This window comes from Phascolarctos cinereus, unplaced genomic scaffold (genome assembly GCF_003287225.1).
Source record: "Phascolarctos cinereus isolate Bilbo 61053 unplaced genomic scaffold, phaCin_HiC Scaffold_3;HRSCAF=262, whole genome shotgun sequence".
Lineage (NCBI taxonomy): Eukaryota > Metazoa > Chordata > Mammalia > Diprotodontia > Phascolarctidae > Phascolarctos > Phascolarctos cinereus.
In genome coordinates, this window is record NW_027555736.1 from 157,605,045 (window position 1) to 157,631,884 (window position 26,840).

Here is a 26,840-nt window from a genome sequence, read left to right on the forward strand (position 1 = left end):
ATAATTTTACTTAACAGGTTGCTTCCTTAAAATATAGATTTTTAGACTTGAATTACCTCTCCTCCCCACCCAGACCCAAAAAGGAAAAGTGAGTTGGTAACCAATGGAAATATCTGTCTATGCCCAGAATTGGGAACATTTTGTCTTTTGTTGGAGTCAAAATGATTTGAACCTGTACAAATTTTCCATCATTTACATATTTACTACCTTGCTCACTTGAACATATTTGGTTCAGTCTCTGAGGTAAGTAAGTACCTTATTACCAATAAATGTTCCATATAAACACTTAAAAAAATCTTTTGACTGTTTGTCCAAGACTTCCTGCTTTCTAAAGAGTTTTTGTACACCAGAGAACCAAGCCTGCTGGATAATTATCCCTGGCTTCTTTACTCTTTTTTTTTCCCTAGGCATTGAGGTTAAGTGACTTGCCAGGGTCACACGACTAGTAAGTGTTATATATCTGAGGCTGGATTTGAACCCAGGTCCTCCTGAATCCAGGGCCATGCTCTATCCATTGTGCCACCTAGCTGCCTCTGGCTTCTTTACTTTTGAGTAAATGCACTGCTTTAGAATTTTGTTATTGATTTGGGGTCCACACTCAAAAGGTACTTCACTCAGACATTCCACTTTTACTAGGGGTGGCAATATGTTAATCTTATACTTTTTCTTTAACCCATATTTATAAATTATTTCTACAAATTGCTATAATAAAAGATTATATAAATATGAATATAGAAGACAAAGTAACATAAAAATATGTAGTTATTAACTTCTAGTTTTGACTTTACTTGAGCCCTTAAGTAGTCTTATTTATGATGGTGTTCCCCTGCTTTGTCAATTTACGTTCAAAGTATGCAGATAAGAAATCATACACTTCAGTGCACAAGACCTTAGAAAACAGTAAATAATCACATTTACTAAAAGCAACTTGTGATACTAGATTGAGTTGCTTATCTAAAGCAAAATCATAATGTAATAATTATCTTTACTATTTTTACCCTTACCCATACTACGTTACTATACTGTTATAGTAGAAATACAACTTTAAAATATTCCTTTATTTGTTTTCCATGATTCATTTGATTAAAAATGCTGTTTAAAAACTCAAGGATGTTTTATGTAGTTTTTGAAACAAAATATGTTGGAGTTTTATGTATTTGCTTAAAATAGGCCGCTTAGATATATGATATGGGTTTATTAGGCTGTAATTTTAAAAACTGAACTGTTTTATTTGTTTCTTTTAAAGGAATTAGTATATTTTTATTTACTGGAGTTCTGACTGTAAAAGTCAGATTTTAAAAGCACTGTAGAGTATTGTTTTTAAAATGAATTTTTTTTCTTTAAAGTAAAACATCAAACTTGATCCGTGACTTTTTAGGAAGAAAGTAATTTTAAACTTTTATTACTACTAGGCTCATAATATAATAAAGATTAAACAAACAACTGAAAATACTATATTACAACTTCTGAAAGGATAAATGGTCTAATGTTTTTGGCTGTTGAGTTTTATCAGCTGCAGCAATTAATTTCATATTACTGTAGTAGACTACTTAGTACTCTGATGTAAACAAATGTATCCTTTGTTCGTGAAAATAAACATGTAGCGTAATGTATATTTATGTATATTGTACTGCAAAACCTGCTAGTTCCATCTGCCACTAGGGGCCAGCAAAGAGCTCTTTACAGGCTGTCAGGATTTGGCGTTCAGATATGTTTATTTGAAGTGTTAAGTCCTTTTGCAACTTTTTAACTTAGCACAACACTTTTAACTGGGTGGATTGGAGAAATAATGGAATAAAATATTGTGAGTTGAAACTGTTGGAGGTATAAATTTTTTTGGGAGGGAAGGTCAAATATGAATTTTTTTATGGAATATTTACTTTTTGACCTCTTCTTGGCAGTTTTGATATTCAGAATATAAATGGCATAATTTTAACACTGTGTCACTTGGCTGAAATGGGCATTCCAATTGCAGGAGAAAATAACTAGTGGTAACCTCTTTAAAATATCTTTATCAGGATGATCTTAATTTTTATGATGAATAAAATTTACTAGGCTAATTTACCTTAAATTTCCTTTTTTATAAGATTATTTAGAAGAGAAAATCCTTGCCTGTTTAAATCAATAACAGACATTTATTTTCCCCCACTGTTTTGGCATTCATGACTTATTAAAACTTTGCAGTTTTGGGATCTAAAAATTATAATCGGTAAGTATTTCTCTGTATTAACCAACTTAATTGGGTTCCTAGTATGGTTACTATTTGGAAATTCAGTCCTTGATTTGATACTCAATTACATGGGACTTCATTCCTACCAACTTCCTGTAATTCTATACCTTCGGGTAAAAATATTAGTGGTTAAACTCCTCTGGAGAAAGTTTCAGCATGTTGAGTCAAATAGTTAAATAGTTCACCTAGTGTAGCCAGAGAGAAAAATACTGTTTAAACTTGAAATGTTAGTGGATTGTTGTTCTTGTGTTACTCATTCATGCAAATGGGAGAAGGTATAATTGAAACAAGGTTGGCCGTGTTTGAGGCAGAGGGCTGCAGCTGAGCTCAGCTTAAAGGTCGCTGGAATTCAAGTGCTTTATAAGTGAAGGCGTTTTGACTACTAGCAATTCAAGACTTTTTTGAAACCCCATGCTCTCGAAAGAGTTGTTTGCTTCTTTATAGGATAACTATTTTCTACTCTTTTATTTTGGGTAAAAGCTACAATTCAAAAGTTCTTTTAAATAGACTGTCAATGATTTTGCCTTCAAATGTGGTACAGCTGCTTCTAGCCTGTCTTCAGAGATCTTTGCTTTGACTTTGACTTGCTAACATGTTTAGAAATGAGAACAAATGGCACAAAGGTTACAGTTGCATTTAGCAGCCAGAAGAAGCAATACTTGCCTGCTTTCGGAAACTTCTGGAGATGAATTGGATAATAACATTCACATGTCCTTTAAAAGATCAACAGAAATTTCAGCATCTAACATTATTCACACGAAGCTGAATCCTAGTTTACCTGCTCAAACACAAGAAAATACTAAGTCTCAGGAAAGAACATCTGAGCCATCATCTAAAAATATTAGCAAAAAGAGCACCTTTCTACGGATTTCACTACAGCCTACAAAGTATAGTAGATGTCCAGAGTCTGGCGGTGTTGTAACTACTGGTGAAGATGCAACATCTACCTGTGTTTTAAAGGAAGGAATTTATAGTAAAGCCACAGAGGGTAATAAGTTGAGTACTCTAAATGATGGCAACTGGTTAAGAATCTCTCCTACCAATGACAGCCCATGCAGTATTTTAACCAGGGATAGTGGATCTTTTGGCAGCAGTTGTAGTGATTATGGATCATGTGCAAGTACAAGTGTTGATGACTCACGTAACTGTATCTTCAGTGATAGTACCTTTCCTCCAAGTGATGCTTCTTTTTCCAATGGAAATTTATCCTGTAAAGGCACAACCAAGGAAAGTTTGACAAATGTAAATACTATCCCACGTGAAGTTATTTCAACAAATAGAAGTATAATTGCTTTTGACCAGGATGGCTTGGAGCAAGGATTGGAGATGATGAAATTGCCACGGAGAAAGAAACCTAAAATTCCACTAAAATTTTGCTCATCTTTGCTAATTTTCCCCAGGAGCCCTTCTGGTATCCCACCAGCTTCTCCAACAAGCTCAGGTATTTTACCAAAGAAAGAATCCTATCAAACTTTACACCAGTTCATTATTTCTTCCAGCAAGCTTGCAGAAATTGAAGGTGGTGCTGCTTCTAAAGGGTTTCTTTCTACAGCAGTCAGCGGACTTCGGCTATCTAAATCCATTTGTGCTCCAGGGGAAATTAGACACATTAGGCCACTTCATGCTAATGGTTCATTTGAGGAAAACATTTTTACTTCAAATAATAGTTCTAATCAGTTGGTTTGTGAAAAATCATCTGACAGCTGTTCTTGTGTTTCAGTACATTTCAGCCAGCAAAAAGCATCTTTATCAAAGAGTGAAACAGCAAATGGTCTCTGTAAACCAGAAATGTCAGCACTGGAGTTTAAACTTAATTCTAGTTCAAACCATATTAAGCTGATCTGTAGCACATCTGCATGCCTGCCATCTCCCTCCAATGTGGACTGTCAGATAAGTACTGAAAGAGAATTGGAAAGATTAAATTTACAGACAAGCAAACCCCATCACACTTTACAAAGAAGTATTTCATTGGAAGGAACTTACCCAAAACTTTCTTGTTGTTTATCCAGCCTTAAGCACAGTTCCATGGCAGGGCCATCTCAATTACACATTCAGTTCACATCTGGAAATGAAGGCAAAGTTAGTAATTTTCCAAAAGAAAGCAAGAGCTATTTCAAAAGAGAATTGTCTAATACTTTGAAACACTGTTATAAGGTAAGTTTCCTTTGGTTACTTGAAGTAAATTTTAAAATGTTGACATGAATATTTATGTGGGAGTTTCTTGTATCTTGTATCTAATCTATAATAAAGCAATGTTAGAATTTCAATAAAGTTTTCATAGTCTTTATGCTTAGCAAATTTTCCATGATCAAGGAGTTTATATTCAGAAGTATATATTCTGAACAATTTTAAGTAGTTTTACATGCTATTTCATGTTATTTGAAAGGAGAAATATTTTTTTTGAAAGCTTCTTGGCATTTTAAGCAATAAAGGGTTTTTATGGCTTAAGTGAAAGAAGCTTTAAATTATAATTGACAAATTTAATCTTATTTCAATGATTTTTTTTCTTTGAATAGTGTTATAATAATTCCTGTGATCTCAGGTTTAATTTTGCTTTGAAAAGCATAAATATTAGCGTGATAATTTTTCACTTCAGTTATGCAATGCAAAATTATCTAAATGCATAAAATAGTGACTTAAATATTTCAAGATAAGAGGACCTACTTTTTTACCTAACATGCTTTCATTAGATGATAGAGATGATAAATAAGTACCGCACTGCATATTTATAACAGAGAAATAATAAAATGGTATTTACATTTGCACATGGCTGGAACCACAGGAATTTTAAGTTTCCACCCTTTTCATTAGCCACTGGTTCAACCTCACTTTTATTTTACACCGTAATTCAATCTTTCAACAATATTGCTTTTTAAATTATAATTCTTTGGATCTGTTTTTGAATAGCAGGCATTTTCCATGATGTCCTAATTCTCTTATTAATAAATTTCTTTTGGTGTTTTGTTCTGTCCTAACTTATTTAACAGCAAAAAAGTGTTAGAGTTTATTTGACTCTTCTATACTACTTGGTGTGAATGTTCTAAGATTAAGAGAATGAATGTAGATTAAACAATACTGTGCATTTGGAAGACATTGAAACCCTGGAAAATTTTATACATCTTTTTTTAAATCTGTAAGAAGCAATTCTGGATGATGAAGTATAAGTTTTCCAAAGATATTTTTTTTCTGTCTATGGTATGGCTGTGTGATTCCCAATAACTATATGGAAAGTGAAAAATAAATTTATTTATGTGAACAATTAGGTAAACAATTAGGTTATTACAGAATTTTTCCCCCTCCATTTTGATATGTTGTAGTCAGCTTTTGTTACTACCCTGCATCTTATGCATTTTTTTTCATTCTTTCCACAAATTAAAAATAGTGTTACTTAGTACCTATAGACTACTAGGATGAGAAAGACAAAAGATAAGTATTTTGGACTTAGTGACTCTTTGGTAGACCGCTATGATTTAGTTCTATTTCTGTTTGAAATCTTTTTTTAACTAACTCTTTGGAGACAAAGCAGAGATAAGTGATAATTCAGCCAAGTTTGTAATGTGTGTGAGTGTGTGTGTGTGTGTGTGTTTGTGTGTTTGTGTATTTTCCCCCCCAAAGGAAAGCAATTAAAGTGGTAAAGTGAGATCAATGTGTGAAGTTTCTTAACCACATTATATTTTTATTTTATCCCATTTTCTGTATTTCTAGGTGATCTACAGGGGAAAGTTAACTTAGAAATATTTCTAGGAATTACTGTCTTAAAATACCTGATTTAGCAGTAGCCTCATAATTGTTCAATTTTTTTGGTATTTTTTTAAATAATTCTTGCATTGTTTTCTGAAATGCACCTCCCATTGTTATAAGGATTGTTTGAGGAACCAAAATACAGAAATAGTAGTCGGAAGTCGATTACTTGTTTTCATTTAAACAACACACAAATCTTTGATGTAACCTCAGACATTTTAATTTTATTTTCAGAGTAATACATTTGATTTTAGAATACTTTGAAGTTGTAAAACCCACCAAGAGTTTTATATTGTACAGTATCTCCATTTAAATATTGAATGGATTTTCCAATTTTTTTTAATCAAAAAATTTTAAATAGCATTATGATAATTAAGGGCAATTTATACTGGATCTTTTTGAAGTGTTGGGGCACAGATTTGTTATAAAAGTAAAATATCAGTATTCTTATAAATATAGCAGTGGCATAAAAGATAAAAGAAGTTTCACATATCTTTTGTTTGTCAGTAATTTTATTTTAATCTATATCCTCGCTCATTTAAAAATAAGCAGAGCCCAAAATGTCTCTCGTGACTTGTTAATTGCCTGAGTATTCTTATATACTAGATCTGTGTTCACTTTTAACAAATTCATATTAAAGTAGAATTTAGTAATGTCAGTTTTCTGCACAAAGAAGCCGTGAAATTAAATCAGTGCTTAAATGAAAAGACCATAGTGTTTAAAGCAGTGAAAAGTGTATATACATTCATTTCTTATGTGGTTAGCTAATAAGTTACTAGTCTACAGCAGCATAGTACCAAGTTTCTAACTCTCCATAATCAACAGTTTGTTAATGGGTTAGTTTTTAAAATTCAGTGAGAAATTTAACATGTACCTGTGAATAATCTATTCTGTAGTATTTTTATGATAGAATTGTATATGGGACAATCTGACGTATTTTGCAAGATAATGTTTATCCTTGGCAACCTAAATGTTAACTTGGATACAATAGATTTCATATGCTTTTGGCTTTTTAACACTTTACATTCATAATTCTTATTTTAAAAGGACATATGGGGTAGGGTATGTTAAGAAAAATAAAGCATTAGATATTTTGGCATCATGAGCCATTTTTTTCCAGCATTTTCCAGAATTGTGCACTTTTTTTTTTTGAAGAAAAAAGAAAGTCCTGAAGTTCCCAATCAGTTGACAGAAGTCACTCCTCAGTTTTCCAGATTCTATTCGTTCAGTTTTAGCTTGGCCCTCTACTTTATGATCCCTTTTTCTGTCTCTCTCTGTAGACTAGGGAAGGCCTGATGGATACTTAAAAATGTAATTTCCATGTTGTTTAAAAATCTCAACATTTTGCTTTAGCTTCATGAACCTTTTTCTTTATTCATTTGCACATTTTTATTTGAAAATTTGCTTTAAAATGTCTATTTTTGTGAGTTAAACCAGTTATAAAAAACTTTGTTTTTTTCCCTTTGTTAATTAATCTAGTTTATGTGAACATTTTATTTCATTGTACTGCAATTTTCCAAAAGATTTAGACTTAGTTAATGATAACAGTGTTCATATAGCATAGTAGGGTTTACAAAGTGCTTTCTTTACAAAACCCCTAATAAATAAGTAATGCATATATCATTATTTTAAAGATAAGGAAACTGAGACTTGGATGAAATGAATTGACTGGTGTTCTAAGAACACATATTGAGTACAGTGCAGATACAATGATCAGGTATAAACTTTGGAATTCAAATATTTAGTCAAGTGACATTAATTACTATTTCTGGGATAATTTGTTTTAAAATCCTTTGTATTTCTCTGTAGGAAAATATTGTAACAGTATAAAACTATCAGTGGTCTTTGCATTAAACCTACATGTAGAGCAGGAAAAAGAAGTAATGATTTACATGTGTTTATTACTTTGAGGTTTTGCAAGTTTGGTGATGGGCCTAAGGTCATACAACTGATAAGTGTAAGAGCTTGGATTCAAAAACAGTGTTCTTTCCACCACACTGGCTCTTCCCTACTCCTTTTATTTTATTGTCTAAGTGCTGTACTGTCTAAGCACAGCCTTATGCTCCAACCAAAGTATTTGTACTAGTTTTTCTTGGCATTAATAGGCTATCCAGTCTCTCACAATCTGTATGACTCTCCTCTCTTGTTGGTAAGCAAACTGCTTGTTGAATTCCAACTGATCCTTTTCCAAGACCTGTGAAAAATTGATGAATTAATGCATTGAAGAATAAAATATAAATAGCTCTTTTAAGGCAAAGTAAGGGAATCTGTGAAGAGAGAAGTGATAAAAAGGAAAGATTGCCTATATGAGAAATCTAGGTTCTCTATTGCATAAAGGAAATTGCTTAAATTGGTAAATCAGTAGTTGTTTATTATGCATTATGTGCCTAGTGCTGTGGTTGGTATTCTTGGGATTAGTGAAAAAGTAATCACATGGTTCTTACCCTCTAGGAACTTACAGTTTAATAAGAAGACAAGCTGTAGTCATGTAGAAAGAGCATTTGGCTAGGAGTTAGGAGACTTGTATTCAATTTTTTTATTACAAAAACTTTTATTAACATCTGTTGTTTTATATCACAGCCATTTCCAGATAACCTCCCTGCCATGAAACTTCAGTTGTAACAAAGAAAAATAGTTAAGCAAAACTAACCAGCACAATGACCGTATCTGACTGTATGTGCAGTATCCTGTACACCTAATTTACCATCTTTCTACTGAAAGGAGGACATTAGCTCATCTCTTTAATTTCTTTTTTTATATATTCTATTTGTTTTAATCAGCCAAATTGTGTTTTCTCTCCTTCCTGTATCCTATATCATCCAACTGAGAACACAAGAAAAATAAAACCCATCACAAACATGTATAGTAAATCAAAACAAATTTCCTCATTGGCCATGTCCAGAAAAATATTTATTTCATTCTGTATTCTCTACTTCACTTGTCAAGAGATGGGTAGCATGTTTCATTAGTCCTCTGAAATCATGTTTGGTCATTACATTGATAAGAGATCAGCATAATAGTATTCCATCACACTTATGTATCATAAGTTGTTCGTCCATCTCCCAATTTATGAGTACCCTCACAAATTACCATTCTCTGTCACCTCAGAAAGCTATAAATATTTTTATTCATCCTTAGAGTTTGTTTTGTAAGGACTTATTCCTCTCTTAATCTTCCCTTCCTCAAGTTCCCTCTCCCTCCTTCTCCCCTTTCTTTGTTAAGTGAAATGTGTTTCTATACCCAGCTCTGTGTGTATTCTTCCTTATTTTGACCAGTTCTAATGAGAATGAGGTTCAAGTTTCAACCACTCCTCTCATGCCCTACTCCTTGTTTGTATAGATGACTGTCACCTGTGCACCGAGTGTATGAGAAAAATTTCCCTAATTTTCCTTTCCCTTCTCCCTAGTGTATTTCTCTTTCCTTTTTTTCCATTCTTTTCTTAAGATCATCAAAACATAACAACCACTTTCAGGGCTTGTCTAAATGAACTCCCTCTGTGATTCCTGATGATAGAGATCCAAGGGGACACATTTATCATCTCCACATATTTGAATGTAAACAGTTCATCCTTGTTTAATCATTTATCTTTGTTCATTCATGTTTTTTTTATGTTTCTTTTCACTCCTGTGTTTAAACTTTACAGATTCTATGCAACTCTGCACCTTTCATCAGGAATGCTTAGAAGTCCTCTATTTCATTAAAGATCCATTTTTTCCACTGTAATATTATACTAAGTTTTTCTGGGTAAGTTATTCTTGGCTATAAGCCTGTATCCTTTGCCTTCTGGAATGTTGTATTCCAAGTTCTCTGCTTCTTTATAGTGATGGCTGCAAAATCATCTGTGATCCTGACTGGTTTCTCAGTGGTTGAATTCTTTCTTTCTGGCTGCTTACAATATATTTTTTTTAACTTGGAAACTCTGGATTTTGGCTATTATGTTACTGGGAGTTTTCATTTTGAGGTTTCTTCCAGAAGGTTACTATTCTATTTCCACCAAGCCTTCTGGTTCTAAGCAAACTGGGCAGTTTTCTCATAAGTTTTCTTAGGATGTCTAGGCTCCTTTTTATTTTTTGGCTATGACATTCAGATAGTCCAATGATTCTGAAATTTTTTCTCCTTGATCTGTTCCCCAGGTTGGTTGTTTTTGCTATGAGATAACTTAAATTTTCTTTTTTTTCCAGACTTTTGACTTTGTTTTAATATTTCTTATTGCTATATCAATTCATTGGCTTCTATTTGGTCTAGTCTCTTTTCAGGGAGTTTGTTGCTTAGGCAAAGTTTTGTACCTCTTGTGCTAAGCTGTGTGTTGATCCCTTTCCAATTATTTCTTTTTTCCATAGTTTTTACTTCTTTCCAATTTTTCCTCAATTTCATTTTGTTTAAGAAGATTAACTCTTTTAAAAAAGCTTTTGCTTCATTTCTTCTAGGAATACTAATTTAATTTTTACACAGGTTATTTTCTCCTAAGCATTGCTTGTAGATATTTTAGAATCATTCTCTTTGGGGTTTGGCACTTGATATCTTCCCTGCCACCATACTAATTCGTTATGATGGAGTTCTTTTTTTGTTTATGCATTCTTCCAGCCTGTTTTCTGACTTCAGAGTTTATGTTAGGGCTAAGCTCTGCAGTATTTCTGAAGGGAAGGTCTGGTCCTCTTGCTGCTTTCCTGGGGTCCTGAGTATTATGTTCTTCCAGGATCTTAGGAAGAGGATGGGGACCTGAAAGCTCCCAGTGTTCCCAGAGTGATATGATTCAGGGCAAAGTCTGATTGGTGCCCCCCTTATCTGAGCTCTGCAAGTTCCTGTCCTGAGTTTGGGTCTGGGCAAGAGTAGACTGCTGTTGGATTCAGCTCCTACCAGCCAGCTAGGAAGGTCTGCTGGTTCAGAGGGACAGCATTGTAGGCCCCCTGCTCCTTGCTTCTGAGCTGAATTTCCTCCTATTTCAATACACTGCCTAAGGCTTCCCTTCTTGGGAATGCCACTCCAGTGTTCGTGCTGGGTCTGTGACCTAAAACTGGGTAGTGGATGACAAAGCTGCCGGTTTGCATCTGTCCTCATAAGTGCTCTACGATGAGTCTGGTGGAGCCCTGGTATGTGGCTGGGAGTTCATCTTGCTATGGTGCACAGCCTCTCACTGGGCATCAGAGTGCTTGGCATGTTTGTGACATATTCAAATCCTGTAAATCCTTCTGGGCATGGACCAAGTCTCACTTATTCTGTGATGTCTTATCAGCTCTATGATGTGTCCCTCAGACTACTCCAGGTTTTCCTTAATCTCTACCTGGGGACTGTAGCATACAGAGTCATAGAGTGTTATGACTTGGAAGGACCTTAAAGATCATATAATCCAATTCCCTCATTTGCTTAAGGAGGAAATTGATGCTCAGAGAGATAAGTAATTTACTGTACTAGCTAGTTACTGGCAGAAGGAGATCTAAGGATTTCCAAGGGGGAGCCATAGTGGTAGGAATGGTGTGGCCCTGAATTCCATACACAAATCTCTAAACAGATTTAGAAAATGTACCAGACCAAATTCTGAAGAAATTCAGAAAAAGTCACAGTGAGTGAAATTTAGCATTGACCTTGCAGGCTTGTTGTGAGAATCAAATAAGATAATATTTGTAAAAAGCATTTAGCACAATACCTGGCATGTAGTTAAATACTATATAAATGCTTATTCTTTCCCTCTCCTGAGTCATTTCTCCAACCCAGGTTGGCAAAAGAGAAGATATAGGGAAATCTAAAGATATTGGGGGTGCAAATAGTGCTGAGCCAGAAGTCAAATTATTTGCATAATTCCAAATTGTTTTCCAAAAGTTGTACTGATTCTTAGGAACACACTAGTGTACCTGTTTTCTATGACCCCTCCAGCAGTGACTTTTCCCCATTTTTTTGGTCATCTTTCTCAGTATGTAAGGTGAGAGGCAAAACCTCAGGATTGTTTTATATTTCTCTTACTAGTGATTTGTAGCATCCTTTCATTTGGTTAATATTTTGTGATTCTTCTTTTGAGAACTGTTTCTTCATATCTTTTAAATACTTAAGGAACTAGTTCCCTAACTAGGGAGTAACTGAGAAAGCCTCTGTAGTTACATCTGCCCATTTTTTTAGTGCTCAGAGATGTAGTTTATCTGAGCCTGGTCGTTGAAATCCTGTCTTTGGAAGACAGCAATCAAGATGCCAGAAAAGGAGGGATTAGTAGAACCCAGCTCACAATCACAACTACACAAAGACTTAGAAAAGACACCAGACAAATTTCTGAATTGAGAAATTCAAGGGGGAAAGATCCTAATAAGTCATATTTCCAGCTCAGGTTGCATAGGGAAATAGTCAGACATGTCTGCAGATACTGGGGATGAGGTCTGGCCAGGATAATGCAAGAGCCAAACCTGTCCTGTGACTGTGTACTAGGGCAAGAAGAGGTCCCTCATTCAGCCCAGAGGGGTCTGACTCTGTGCAAGGAGGAGGAACAGGTGCAAACTTGCAGCTTTGTTACCCATACGCCAGAGTTGAGTCACAGATTCAGTGAAGACTGAGGAGGAGACCTTCTCTTAAGGGTAGTGGTCAATGTCAAGGAGAGGTTGCAGGCCAGAGGCTATATACTGGTTAAGAAACAGGAACAGAAGCAAACATAAGCTGTGTGACTCTGACCCCAGGAGCAGAGCTGGGTCTCAAATCCAGCCTTGCCCCAGGCCAATCTGAAGTCTGTAGTGGCTTTGGTGCAGGAAGCTCATTCCAAGGGGAGTCTTAGCTCAATTGCTTCAAATCTGCAGAGCCTTCCAGCTAGCTGATAGCAGTTGGATCTAGCAGAAGTCTGCTGGAACTTTAACTAGGGGCAAGCTCACAATTTTGTTGCTTTGTCCCACCCTCAGATCAGGAGCTTACAAAAGCTCTGACTAGTAAGATGAGTATCAGGTTCCTCTCTAGGTTAGACCATTTTGGTCATACTCGAAGCTTGTAGGTCCCCAGCCTGAGCTGCCACTGAAATCCTTGAATAATAATTCTCACTACCCAGAGAAAGCAGTAGCAGGACTCAAGAACACAAAACAAGCACAGCCAATGCTTAGCACAGTGCCTAGTGCATAGTGACATCTTAATCAATGCTTACTCCATTTCTCTTCTTCCTTCCTATCCCAAGGTCCAAAGGCAAAAAGTAGGACTGGAAAAATGATCAAAAAGAAGAATCCCACTGTGAAGAGCTATTATGATGGTAGGGATACCTAAGACATAAGCCTAGAAGATGAAAAAAAAAATCTATAAGCCATGTCTCAAGGAAAAATAGAGCTTGAACATAAGTTCTACTAGAATTCCTAGAAGAAATGAAGCAAGAATTTTAAAAAGTTTTTAAAATGATTTTATAAACGAAGTGAGGAAACAAGAGGAAAGAATAAGAAAAGAAATTCACTATTAATAGTTTAGCACCAGAGTTACATAACCTTATGCAAGCAAGAGACTCCTTGAAAATTAGAATAGGCTTAAATAGAAGTTAAATACTTTATAACAAGAAATTTCAAAACAAAATCAACAGACTGAATTAAAAAAAGGTGACTCAAGATGAAAATAACTGGCCTGGAAAACATGTCAAAGAAAGTTTATGGAATGATCGTTGGACTACCTGAATGCCATGACCAGAAAAAAGAGCCTAGACATCATATTTCCAGAGATTATAAAATAAACCTGCATAGAACTCTTAGAACCAAAGGGCAAAGTGAAAATTGAAAAAATTCTACTAGTTACTTCCTGAAGGAAACCACAAATTGAAAACTTAATAGGAATGTAGAGCCATAATCCAGAGCTTCCAGGTCAAATTAAAAAAAAAAAAAAACATTGCAAGCAGAAAGAAAGAAAAAATTCAAGTACCAAAGAGCCACAGTTGTTGTGTAACACACAAAGCCACCAACATAAAGGAGTAGATAGCTTGGAATATGATATTCCAGAAGGCAAAACAGTAGGCTTGCTTATTACCAAAAGAAACTTAGCCAGCAAAACTGAGTATGATCTTGTAAGGGGAAAAATAAATTTTCCTATAATGAAGTAGGAGAATTCCAAATATTCCTGATAGAAAGACCATATCTGAGTAGAAACATTAAAATATAAACACAGAAGTCAACAGAAACATAAAAAAGTGAGTATAAGTAGGCAATCATAAGCGACTAAAGGATGATGTGCTTCTGTTATGTGTTGATCTTGAAAGAAGGATAGAAAGGGAGGGGGAAATAAACTGGGGAGAAGGAGAAAAGTAGGGTAGGAAAAATTACCTCATAATTTGAGTGTCCAGGTAGAAGACTGTATAAACAGGAGGAGTAGGCAACACTTACATAATGTGTGAGGAATAGTAATAAGCCAAGTTTGCCTAGATCACAAGAGTTCCTGGAAAGGAGTAATACGTAAGAAGACTAGAGAGGTAAGAACAGACCAACTTGAGAAGATTCTCTTGGTTCTGCTCATTATACTCTTCATTATTTCTTGCAAGTCTTTCCATGTTTTTCTAAAATCAACTTACTCATCATTTCTTACAGCATTCTATCATAATCACATATATTGATGAGAATCCCCTCAATTTCCAATTCTTTGCCACCACAAAAAGAGCTGCTATAAATATTTTAGAACATATGGATTCTTTTTGTTTTATCCTGATCACTTTGGGAAACAGACCTAATAGTAGTATTGCTGGGTCAAAGAGTATGCAGAGTTTTATAATTCTTTGGGCACAGTTACACATTGCCCTCCAAAATGATTGGATCAGTTTGCAGTTCCACTAACAGTATATTAATGTCCCAGTTTTTTCATATCCTCTCCAACATTTGTCATTTCCCCCTTCTATCATTTTAGTCAATCTGATAGGTGTGAGGTGATATCTTAAAGTTGTTTTAATTTGCATTTCTCTAATCAGTAATGATTTAGAGCATTTTTTTTTCATGACTATAGATAGCTTTGATTTCTTCGTCCAAAAACTCCTTGTTTGGATCCTTTGTCCATTTATCAATTGGTGAATGACTCATTCTTACAAATTTGACAAAGTTCTCTGAGACTTTTATCTAAGAAACTGTCTATAAAATTCCATGCCCCTCAAATTTTCTGCTTTCCTTCTAATCTTGGCTACATTGGTATTGTTTGTGCAAGATCTTTTTAATTTAATGTAATCAAAATTATCCGTTTTACATCTCACAGTGCTCTATAGCTCTTGTTCATTCATAGTTTCTTCTCCTATCCATAAGTCTGTTAGATAATATGTTTCATGTTCTAATTTATTTGTGATTTCTTCCTTTATATCTAAGTCATGTATCCATTTTGACCATTTCTTGGTAAATGGTGTCAGATATTGGTCTATACCTAGTTTCTGCCAGACTGCTTTCCAGTTTTCCGAACAGTTTTTTACCAGATACTGAATTCTTGTCTTGACCTTTTCTTCTAAATGAATTTTGTTATTATATTTTCTAGCTAAATGAATAATTTTAGGTAATTTGTTTGGGATGGCATTGAATAAGTAAATTAATTTAGCTAGAATTGTCATTTTTATTATATAGGATCTGCCCTCTTATGAACAATGAATATTTCTCCAGTTATTTAAATCTGACTTTATTTGTATAAAGAGTGTTGTATAGTTATGTTTATATAGTTTCTGGGTTTGTCTTGGCAGGTATACTCCCAGGTATTTATTGTTATTTAAATGGGTTATCTCTTACTGTCTCTTTTTTTTTTTAGATTAATTTTTTAGATTAATTAATTTATTTTTAGTTTTCAGCATTCATTTTTATAAGATATTGAGTTCTAAATATTCCTCCCTCCCTTTCCTTTCCCCTCCCCAAGATAGCATGCAATCTGATATATAATCTGTTGTATAATCATATTAAACATATTTCCACATTAGTCATTTTGTGAAAGAAGAGTAAGAACAAAAGGAAAAAACAAAAAAGAGAGAAAATAGTATGCTTGATTCTGCATTCAGACTCCATAGTTCTTTCTCTGGATGTGGATAGCATTTTCCATCATGAATCTTTTGGGATTGTCTTAGATCATTGCATTACTGAGAAGAGCTAAGTCTTTTAAAGTTGGTCATCACACAATGTTATTGTTACTGTGTACAATGTTCTGGTTCTGCTCACTTCCCTCAGCATTAGTTCATGTTGGTCTTTACAAGGTTTTTCTGAGAGCATCCTGCTCATCATTTCTTATGGAACAATGGTATTCCATTACATTCATATACCATAACTTGTTCAACCATTCCTCAGTTGATAGGCATTCCCTCAATTTCCAATTCTTTGCCACCACAAAAAGAGATGCTCTAAAAGGTTATTTTCCCTTTTTTATGATCTCTGGGATATAGACCAAGTAGTGGTATTGTTGGATCAGAGGGTATGCACAGCTTTACAACCCTTTGGGCATAGTTCTAAATTGCTCTCTAGAATGGTTAGATCAATTTGCAATTCCACCAATAATGCATTAGTGTTCCAATTTCCCCACATCTTCTCTAATATTTATCATTTTCCTGTTTGTCATGTTAGCCAATCTGATAGGTGTGATGTGGTACCTCAGAGTTGTTTTAATTTACATTTCTCTAATCAATAGTGATTTAGAGCAGTTTTTCATATGACTATATGTAGCTTTAATTTATCCATCAGAAAATTGCCTGCTTGTATCCTTTGACCATTTATCAATTGAAGAATGACTTGCATTATAAATTTGACTCAGTTCTCTGAATGTTTTAGAAATGAGGCCTTTATCAGAGACATTGGTTGTAAAAATTGTTTCCCAACTTTCTGCTTCCCCTCTAATCTGGGTTGCATTGGCTTTATGCAAAAACTTTTTAATTAAATGTAATCAAAATTATCTATTTTGCATTTCATAATGTTCTCTATCTCTTGTTTGGTCATAAATTCTTCCCTTCTCCATAGATCTTACTGGTAAACTATTCCTTGCTCTCCTACTTTGCTTATAGTCTCACCCTTTATATATAAATCGTGTACTCAGTTTGACCTTATATTGGTACATGGTGTAAGATGTTGGTCTGTGCCTAGTTTCTGCTATACTGTTTTCCAGTTTTCCCCACAGTTTTTGTCAAATAATGAGTTCTTATCCCAGAAGCGAAAGTGTTTGGGTTTATCAAACAGTAGGTTACTATAGTCATTGATTACTGTCTTGTGTACCTAACCTATTCCACTGCTCCACCACTCTATTTCTTAGCCAGTACCAAGTAGTTTTGATGATTGCTGCTTTATAACACAGTTTTAGATCTGGTATGGCTTGACCACCTTCCTTTGCATTTCTTTTAGTTATTTCTCTTGATATTCTAGACCTTTTGTTCTCCCACTTTTTCTGCTATGTTATTATTTTTCTAGCTCCATAAAATAATTTTTGGTAGTTTGATTGGCATGGCACTAAATAAGTAAATTAATTTAGGTAAAATTGTTATTTCTATTAGCTTGGCCTACCCATCAGCAGCTGATAGTTTTCTAATTATTTAGATCTGACTTTATTTGTGTGAAAAGTGTTCATATAGTTCCTGGGTTTGTCTTGGCAAGAAGACTCCCAAATATTTTATATTGTCTGCTGTTACTTTAAATGGAAATTTCTCTTTCTGTCTTTTGCTCTGCTGGGCTTTGTTAGTAATATAAAGAAATGCTGATGATTTATGTGGATTTATTTTATATCCTGCAACTCTGCTAAAGTTGTTAATTATTTCAAGGAGTTTTTAGTTTATTCTTTAGGATTCTTTAAGTATACCATCATATCATCTGTGAAGAGTGATAGCTTTGTTTCTTCATTGCCTACTCTAATTTCTTCAGTTTCATTTTTTCCTCTTATTGCTAAAGCTAGCATTTCTAGTACAATATTGAATAATAGTGATAATATTGGACATCCTTGTTTCATCCCTGGTATTACTGGAAATGCTTCTGGCGTATCCTCATTACGTATAATGCTTGCTAATGGTTTTAGATAGATGCTGCTTATCATTTTAAGGGAAACTCCATTTATTCCTATGTTCTCTAGTGTTTTTAATAGGAATGGGTGCTGTATTTTGTCAAAAGCCTTTTCTGCATCTCTTGAGATAATCATGATTTCTGTTGATTTTGTCATAGATATGGTCAATTATGCTGATAGTTTTCCTAATATTGAACCAACCCTGCGTTCTTGGTGTAAAGCCCACCTGGTAATAGTGTATTATCCTCGTGATAAGTTAATATAATCTCTTTGCTAATATTTTATTTCTTACTGTCTCTTCTTGCAGGGTTTTGTTGGTGATATATAGAAATGCTGATGATTTTTGTGGGTTTATTTTATATCATGCTACTTTACTAAAATTATTAATTGTTTCACCTGACTTTTTAGTTGAACCTTTAGAATTTTCCAAGTATACCTTCATATCATCTTCAAAAAGAGAGTTTTATTACCTCACTGCCCATTCTAGTTCCTTCAATTTCTTTTTCTTCTCTTAGTGCTATTGTTAGCATTTCTTTTTTGTTTGTTTGTTTTTTGTTTTTTGCTAGGCAATGGAGTTAAGTGTCACGCAGCTAGTAAGTGTCAAGTGAAGTGTCTGAGGCTGATTTTGAACTCAGGTCCTCGACTCCAGGGTCAGTGTTCTATCCACTGCATCACCTAGCTGCCTCATATTGTTAGCATTTCTAATGTAATATTGAATAATATTGGGAGATTTATTTTTTAAATAAAATTTTATTTGTGTTTTGTTTTTTTACATCACCAGAATTTTCCCCCATATCCTTTCCCCCTATTCTGAGAGCCCATTTTATATGGCAAATAATGTTTTTAAAGAAAAAATTTTAAAATCAGCAAAATTGTCCATTTGAAAAGTCTGAAAATAGTTGTAATTTCTTATATTTGTGGATCTCTCACCTCTGCAAATACCATCTTGCATTTATTTTATATATATTACACATATACATATATGTTATTCTCCTGTAAGAATTTAAGCTCCTTGTGAACAGGAACCACTTCACTTTTCTTTGTATCCCCAGTGTCTGTCATGATATGTGTTACAGACAGACTGGCCTGTTAATCATTTTACACACAAGAAGTTCCATCTCCTCCTGTGCCTTGCACAAGCAAGTGTCTTCTCATGTTTTCTTTAGAGCTATGCTTGCTTTTGTGATTTTGTAACATTTGCTTTTGATTATTTTATGGTTGTGTGATGAAATGTAAATGCCAACATTGGAGTTTATATTTGATCTCAGGTATAAATAGGAAGCCACTGGAGCTTACTGAGTGCTGTGTGCCTTAAGAAAATTGCTTTATTTGTTGAATGGAGCATAGTTTGGAGAAGGGAAAGACTTTTTAAAATTCAGTTTTATTTTATTTTTAGCTCTCAGTTCTCTGCCTTCCACCCATTTCCTACATTGATAAAGCAAGAGAAACAGAACCCTTTAAAACATGTATAGCCAAGCAAAACAAATCTCTCCATTAGCCATGTCCACAAAAAAGAATGACTCAATCTGTTCTCCAAGACCCATCACCTCTCAGGAGGTGATGTATATGATATATGGAGGTGGGTAGCATTTTTCTTTTTTTTGTCTAGGCAATAGGGTTAAGTGACTTGCCCAGGGTCACACAGCTAGTAAGTGTTATGTGTCTGAGGCCTGATTTGAACTCAGGTCCTCTGGAATCCAGGGCTGGTGTTCTATCCACTGTGCCACCTAGCTGCCCTGGTAGCATATTTCATCATGACTTTTTGGGAATTGTGGTTCGTCATTTTATTGGAGTTCCTAAGTTTCAAAGGTTTTTTTGTCTTTACAATCTCACCTTCTTCAGGAAGCCTTTCAAAGTCCATCTGCAACATCCCCTTCTTGACCTTCTCACTTCTCTCTGATATTCCCTTCTGTACACCATATCTTGTATGTATAAATGTATTATTTCCCTCATTAGAATATAAACTTCTTGAAGACAGGAACCATGTTTTCCTTTTATATCTCTGTAGTTGAACACAGTGCTTGTCACATAGTGAACCCTTAATAGATGCCTATTGACTGACTGACCGACCTAAAACCTCTGGGATGTATTTGGGGTACTCATTTACGGGGGACTGATGACTGGATTCACCTGTTCCAGAAGTGAATGAATAGAAAAGCAATTACTAAGTCCAACTTATGATGTGCCAAGCACTATGCTAAGCATTGGTGATACAAATACAAAAGCAAAGACAGTCCCTGTTCTCAAGAAGCATACATTCTAATAGGAGCATATAACACATGTAGTAGGGGAGTATTGGCCAGAGAAGATGGGTATTTTAGTTTGGAAATTTGCAGGCATAATGAGTAGAACCATAGGGTGGTGTGACGTATCCTTGCCAGGACCAATGATAGAGATGATTTGATCATAACTCTAGAACTGAAGTAGGGGAGGGGAAAAACAGTACACAGGTGATGGTAATGTGACTGTTGTTGATGTTTGGTGCTGGACTGCACGAAACAACTGTCAGGATAGTGGGGCCTGTGACTTGTTTTTCAAGGTGGGGAAGCCCAATTAGGAACCATGAAAAGAATAGTGGAAAAGATTCTTTCAACTTTCACTTGGAGGTATACGTAGGTACAGAAAAATGGCATTGACTAAGTAACCTGAGCATTTTCTCCAGCATTCCTTTAAACCCCTTAGACAATGGTACATCATAGACATCAAGTGGAGGACAATAAACGTGGCTGTAGAATTTATAAAGCATACTTCAGGATGGTATATTGCTGTCAAAGCAAGTCAAGGTTAAGGAAGTGATCTGAGATCACAGCTCACACATCAGGTCCTAATAATGCTATAAGAGCGAGTGCAAACATTATTCCCATTTTTCAGATGAGGAAACTAAAGCTCAGAAGAGTTAAGTGATTTGTCCATGGTCACATCACTAGTGTCAGAGCCAGGTCTCCTAACTCTACCAAATTTTAAGCTCATTGTAGATACCATATCTAATTTGCTTAGCTTTTATAATGCTGTGATTCAGGGGGGACATCAAAAAATCCATTGTCTGAGAAGTTGTCCCTTCAGATTGCATGCTTATGTCAATGAAGTATCTATGTTGGAGATAGAGAAGAGGAAGGCTATGAAGTGAATATGGTAGAAACTTATTTAATGGTAACTCCCCTGATCTTCAGGATGGAGTGAAACTGGTCATTTGAGGTCACACAGAGGGTAGGTATGCAAAAATTAGGAGGAAAAGAAGAAGGAAAAGAATACAGTGCAGGCTTTAAGATATCCTCATATCTGAAAGAGGCAATCACAGTGGATCCCCAAGTTGTGTCCAGAGCAAGAACACAACTCTTTTCTTTCTAGAGGCAAGAAAAAATACTCCATATAGGAAACAGAACATTAGTTCTGGAGGAAAGATATTTCATACAGAAAAACTTTACAACAGTTCAGTTGCTATCATGGACTACGATGATTGTTAATAGCCTCCAGAGATTTGAAATACTGGCAGAGGAGCCTGAAGATCACTGGCATTTCAAATATCAATCATTCTGGAGATAGGGTTTATCTGGAAATTGCTAGTATGCTTTTGTTTATCTTTCTGTACCCTGTCAGCATATTTATCGGAGGTGGCCATGTAGTTGTAAAATGTTTTATATTCTACAGGTATATAACCCACAGTCTTGTTATAGTACAGAATTGAAGCTATCAGACATTAGAAGGCTCTTACAGTCTAAAAACAGGCTAGGTAATTTTTGTTGTTCCTCATTGTGGAGCTAAAGCCATTATCTGATTTAACAATAGAAGGTTAAACTCAATAAAGTTATCTGGACTTCAGAGTGTTAAGATTTTGAAAAGTTCAGATAGGTTCTGATTTCTTTGCCAGTTATGAGGGTCTTGGACTTTTAAAAAAGTTTTAACTTTTTAAAGTTAAAAGTGGTAAGTGATGCACCAGTACAGTCTTAAAGATTTTTTTTCCTGACAGTAGTAGTAAAATATTGTCAAATGAAAGAAATTTGTTTTCTGTAATCTGTACAAAGACGTAGAAATGGAAGGTGCATTATTATAGGTAAGGAAGAATGAGGTCAGTTCATCACATTGTAGAGTAGGGAAGGGAATAAGAAAGTGCCATATTAAGTACCTACTGTGTGCAAGTTACTGTGCTAAACACTTAAAAAATATTATCTCATTTGATCCTCACAGTAACCCTTCTGTATAGGTACTATTGTGATCCCCATTTTACAGTTGAGGAAATAAAGGAAGATGGAGGTTAAATGACTTTCCCAAGGTCACAGCTAATTCAGATCTGAAGCCAGAATTGAATTCAGGTCTTCTTGATCCCAGGCCTAGCACTTTACCCAATGCCCAGGAGAAAGAAGATTGTATAATTAAAGCTGAAAAGGTAGGTTGAGCCCAGTTTGTGTAGGGCTTCAAAAGAGAAACAGCTTATATTCTGTTCTAGAGGCAGTAGGAAGCCACTGGAGTAGTTTAAGCAGGGGCATTATGTGGTCTTATTTTTGATTATGGAACTTTATTTTGGCAGCTGTATGTAGCAGCAAGACCAATTAGGAGGCTGAAGTAGTAATCTCAGCACCAGGAAAGCCTGAACCAAGGGGGCTGCTGGGTGAGTGGAGAGGAAGTGGCTGAAAGAGATACTCAGGTAGAAAAAGCAAGAATTTGGCCAACTGACTGCATATGTAGGTTGAAGAGAATTAAGGAGTAGGGATAATGCCAAGATTATGAACCTGAAATACTGTAAGGATGGTAATGCCTTGACAGAAAAAGGGAAATTTGGAAAAGGCATGGATTTAGAACAAAACAAGTGAATTTAGTTTTGAGGTGAGTTTAAGATATCTCTGGTCCATTCAGTTTAAAATATCCAGTAGGTATTTGGTGATGTAGGACAGAATCTCAGAGGAGAGAGACTGGGGATGGATATGCAGATCTGAGAATAATTTGCATAGAGATGATATTTAAATCCATGGGAACTGATAAGGTTTGTAAGAAAGAGAGACTATAGAGGGAGAAGAGGGTCCAGGACAGAGCCCAGGGGAACATCTAAACTTAAAGGACATGATGTGGATGATGAGACAGCAAAGGAGACTGAAAAAGATTAGTCAGAGAGGTAGGAAACTGTTCTGGCTGGGCCTGACAGGCTAGAAGTTTAAGTTTAATATTGGAATAAATGAGACACAACTCATTCAGCAGTTAACAGAGATTTACTTAGCCATCACAGAAGAAGGCTATTCAGTAAGATTAGGCATTGAGTTGAATGAGCCTTGATTTGAATTAACTGACTGAAACTCCCTTTGCATGAGTTATCCATTATGAGCCATCAGATTAGTGTCAGAGCTGAGTGCTCCTCAGTATTCCAGCTATGAGGAAGTGACATCAGCAGTCTGCACCTTTATCCTGAGCCAACCAAAGTTCTAGCACCTTTTAAGGAAAAACTAGCTTTACTTGCATGGGAGAAAGAGGTAATATATTGTTCCTACCACAGAGATGAACCACGGGAGAAGTAAGTTTATGAAAACCCAGAAAAAAGAGTATCCGGAGGAGAGGGTGGTCAACAGTGAGGCATGCTGTAGAGAGGAAGAGAAGAGTTAGGACTGAGAAAAAACTAACAGATCTGTCAATTAAGAGGTCATTGGTAATTTTGGAGAAAGTAGCTCCAGTTTAGTGATGAGTTTGGAAGCCAGACTATAAAGCATTGAGGAGTGAGTGGAAGTGGAGGCAGACAGTATAAAGTCATTTTCCAGGAATTTAGCTGAATGGAAGAGGGATGAAGGACAATAGCATATTTGAAGCCAGGAAAGGGGAGATGGGGGAGGAGCTGGTAGTGGTGAGGGTGATTGAAGACATGTGTGATGCACTAAAGTGGATGGAAAAGGATGGGATGGGATCAAACACACAGACATTTAGGTCAGGAAAACTTGAATTCAAATTTGGCCTTAGACTTTCACTAGCTGTATGACCCTGGGCAAGTCACTTAACCTTAGTCTGCCTCAGTTTCCTCACGTGTAAAGTGGGGATCATAATAGCACATACCTCACAGGATTGTTGTGAGGACCAAATGAGATAACTTTAGCATAGTGCCTGGCACATAGTAGCAGCTTAACTAAGTGGTGTAGTGAATAGAGCATCTGGACCTAGCGTTAGCATGACCAGAGTTCAAATCCTGTTTAAAATGCTTTCTAGCAGTGTGACTCTGGGCAAGTCACTTAACCTGTGTTTGCCTCACTTTCCTGTTATGTAAAAAGGAGATAATAACAGTATCTGCCTCACGGGATTGTTGTGAGGATCAAATGAGATTATATCTGAAAAGTGCTTGGCACACACTTGGCACATAGTAGCATATAAATAGTTATTTCCCTCCCCTCCTTTCCCTCTTCCCATGTAGAGGAGTTGCCTTTTGCAAGGAGAAGAGTATTGTCATTGTGAGAGAGTAAGGAAAAGGAAGAAGAGTGTAGGGGGATGAGACCAAGGGGTTTTGAGTTGAAGAGTGTGGAAGACTACGGAGCTCATGTTGGATGGCCTTTTTTTTTTTTCTTCCATTGAAGGATGATGGTACCTTATCATAAGTAGGGAAGTTTGAAAAATGGAAGGGCTTAAGAAGAAATACTGAGTTTAGTTTTGAACATGTTAAGTTTAAGATGTTTCTGGGACATCTGGTATTCTTTAAAAATTGCCTATAAGAAGTTTTTAAAGATAAATCCTATCTTAAGGGCATCTCTTTTGTCTGGATTAACAACATCTTAACTAATCTCTCTGATTCCAATCTCTTCCCAATCTAATTTTATACTGCATAAGATTAGATTAATCTCTCTACCTTGCTACTTTCATCATGCCATTACCTCCTCAAGAACCTGTAATAATGATTTTCTTCTACTTAAATTTAGTAAATCTAAATACACTCTTAACCCCAGCTTTCAAACTCTTGTCCAAAACCCAGCCTTACTTATCCATTCAATTTATTTCTTCATACTATACAGCAAGTCAGATCAGACTCTCCGCTCTTTTTGGCATACCCCATGCTTATTTCTGACTTCACATTTTTGCTTTTGTCATTTGCCTTAACTGAAATGCCCTCCTTCTATGTCCTTTATGCTTATCAAAATCTTACTGAAAAGAGGACTCTAATTTGGAATCTGGAAAACCTGGTTTGAATACTGCCTCTGACCTTGACTAGTTATGTGACTATGGACAAACCCCTTAATCTCTCTGAGCCTTAGCTTCCTCACCTGTAAAACAGAGATCTCTTTAGATTACCTGACAGGGTCTCCATACAGTTAAAATGAGGTCCTGCAGGCGAAGCATTATAGGTATTGAAGCTGTTATTGTTAATTGCATCTCATCTCTTGAATTCAATTCAATAAACAAACCTACTAAATATGAGGCCTGGGTTCTTGTCCTTAAGGAGCTTATATTCTATTTCAAAGAGTGCAATATGTAATGCAAAGTAATACAAAGTGACTTCAGAATGAATAAGGAACTAACTGGGCAAGAGTAGACTGAGTGAGGGGGATCCTTCAGATGTTTGGAAGTGGTACCGAAGCTGTGCTTTGAGGAAAGTTGAGTACTGCTGTGAGTTGGAGGACCGACTTAATAGTCCCTTTCTCAACTAGGATTGTAGGCTTTATAGCTTAAAGAGAATATAAAGCTCGTGTAGTTCCAGTCCTCTGTTTTTTATAGATGAGAAAACTCAAGCCCAGAGAAATCGATCACTTATCCAAATTAACATTTCCTGGCCGTTTCCAAACCATGTTTCCTGCACTTTGGCTATATTCCTCAACCCTTTCCTTCTGGACCCTGGACTTTGCTCCTGGGATCCTGGGTCTGATAAATCAGCTTTCACTTTATTTGGCCCAGACTATGTTCAGGCTATTTCCAAACTATGCCGTTGCACATTTATCCTTTCTTCCTTTCTAGCTCCTCTTTATATGTTGTCTTCCCCGGTTAGAACATAAGCTCTTTGAGGGTAGAGACTATTCTGTTTATTGATATTTGTGTCTCTAGTTCTTAACCCTGCCTGACACATAAAAATGCTTCTTCATTTATTCATGCATTTTATTGATTCATTCATTAATGATGACCCAGTTACTTCTTCCTTTTATTATGCTACATACTTTGATAATTGTATACTATTTTGTTATTCTCTAATTACATCAAATATTAGCATTATGTAACTAGACTGAACATTCTACGAGGACAGATACAGTGTTGTTTCTATTATATTAACTACAATATCCAATACAGTCATTAGTTCATATTAGGTGCTCAACAAAAATTCACTTCATTCATTACTGTAAGCCTGATGGTGAATCCTTTTGTAAAGTGAGTTATCATTCTCTAATTTTACATTATTTTAAATCTAGATTTTTGCATACTAGCAACCCCTAATAAAATAAGTTTATTCTAAATGAGCTTTATAAATTAATTGTTTGCAATTCAGAATACATTTTGCCATTGTAACAGTATTAAATATGAGGTTTCCAGCCTTATCTACAAAGACATAGCTATATAACGCTATTCCTCCAATATGTAATAATAATATACAGTAGAACCAAACTACCATGTATAACTAGGTTTCTGTGGGAAAACAATACATTCAAAGTTTTATCTTGGCATATGCCCCTCCCTTGTAGCACTGGCAATGGAACTAGGTGTGCCCCTTCTCTGCTGCATTCTTCCAACCTTAAAGGCAATGGAAATTGGAACTTTAAAGCTGTAAGTCACTGATGGTAGCTTATGGGGCAGGGCTTAGCAGGTTAAGAACTGGTGGGTATACCACTAGGTCTGTATCCCAAAGAGATCAAAGAAAAAGGAAAAGAACCTACATATACAGAAATTTTTACAGCAGCTCTTTTCATGGTGGCAAAGAATTGAAAATTGAGGGGATGCCCATCAACTGGGAAATGGCTGAACTAGTTGTGGTATATGATGTGATGGAATATTATTGTGCTGT

The 26,840-nt window shown here is 35.5% G+C and overlaps 1 protein-coding gene across 8 annotated transcripts in view; it reads left to right on the plus strand.

The window, feature by feature from the left end:
* Nucleotides 1–26,840, plus strand: part of NEDD4 (NEDD4 E3 ubiquitin protein ligase) — a 163,885-nt gene that overhangs the window by 47,344 nt on the left and 89,701 nt on the right. The window contains exons 1-2 of one of the 8 annotated variants that reach the window (XM_020981356.2): nucleotides 2,797–4,337; nucleotides 14,254–14,274. The exons of 6 other annotated variants lie outside the window; for them this stretch is intronic. In XM_020981356.2, coding sequence (XP_020837015.1) covers nucleotides 2,843–4,337; nucleotides 14,254–14,274 — 1,516 coding nt within the window. In that variant the 5' untranslated portion in view covers nucleotides 2,797–2,842. Of the gene's footprint in view, nucleotides 1–2,796; nucleotides 4,338–14,253; nucleotides 14,275–23,317; nucleotides 23,394–26,840 lie in introns of those variants that run through there. One more of the 8 variants, XM_020981411.2, reaches the window with a different exon arrangement.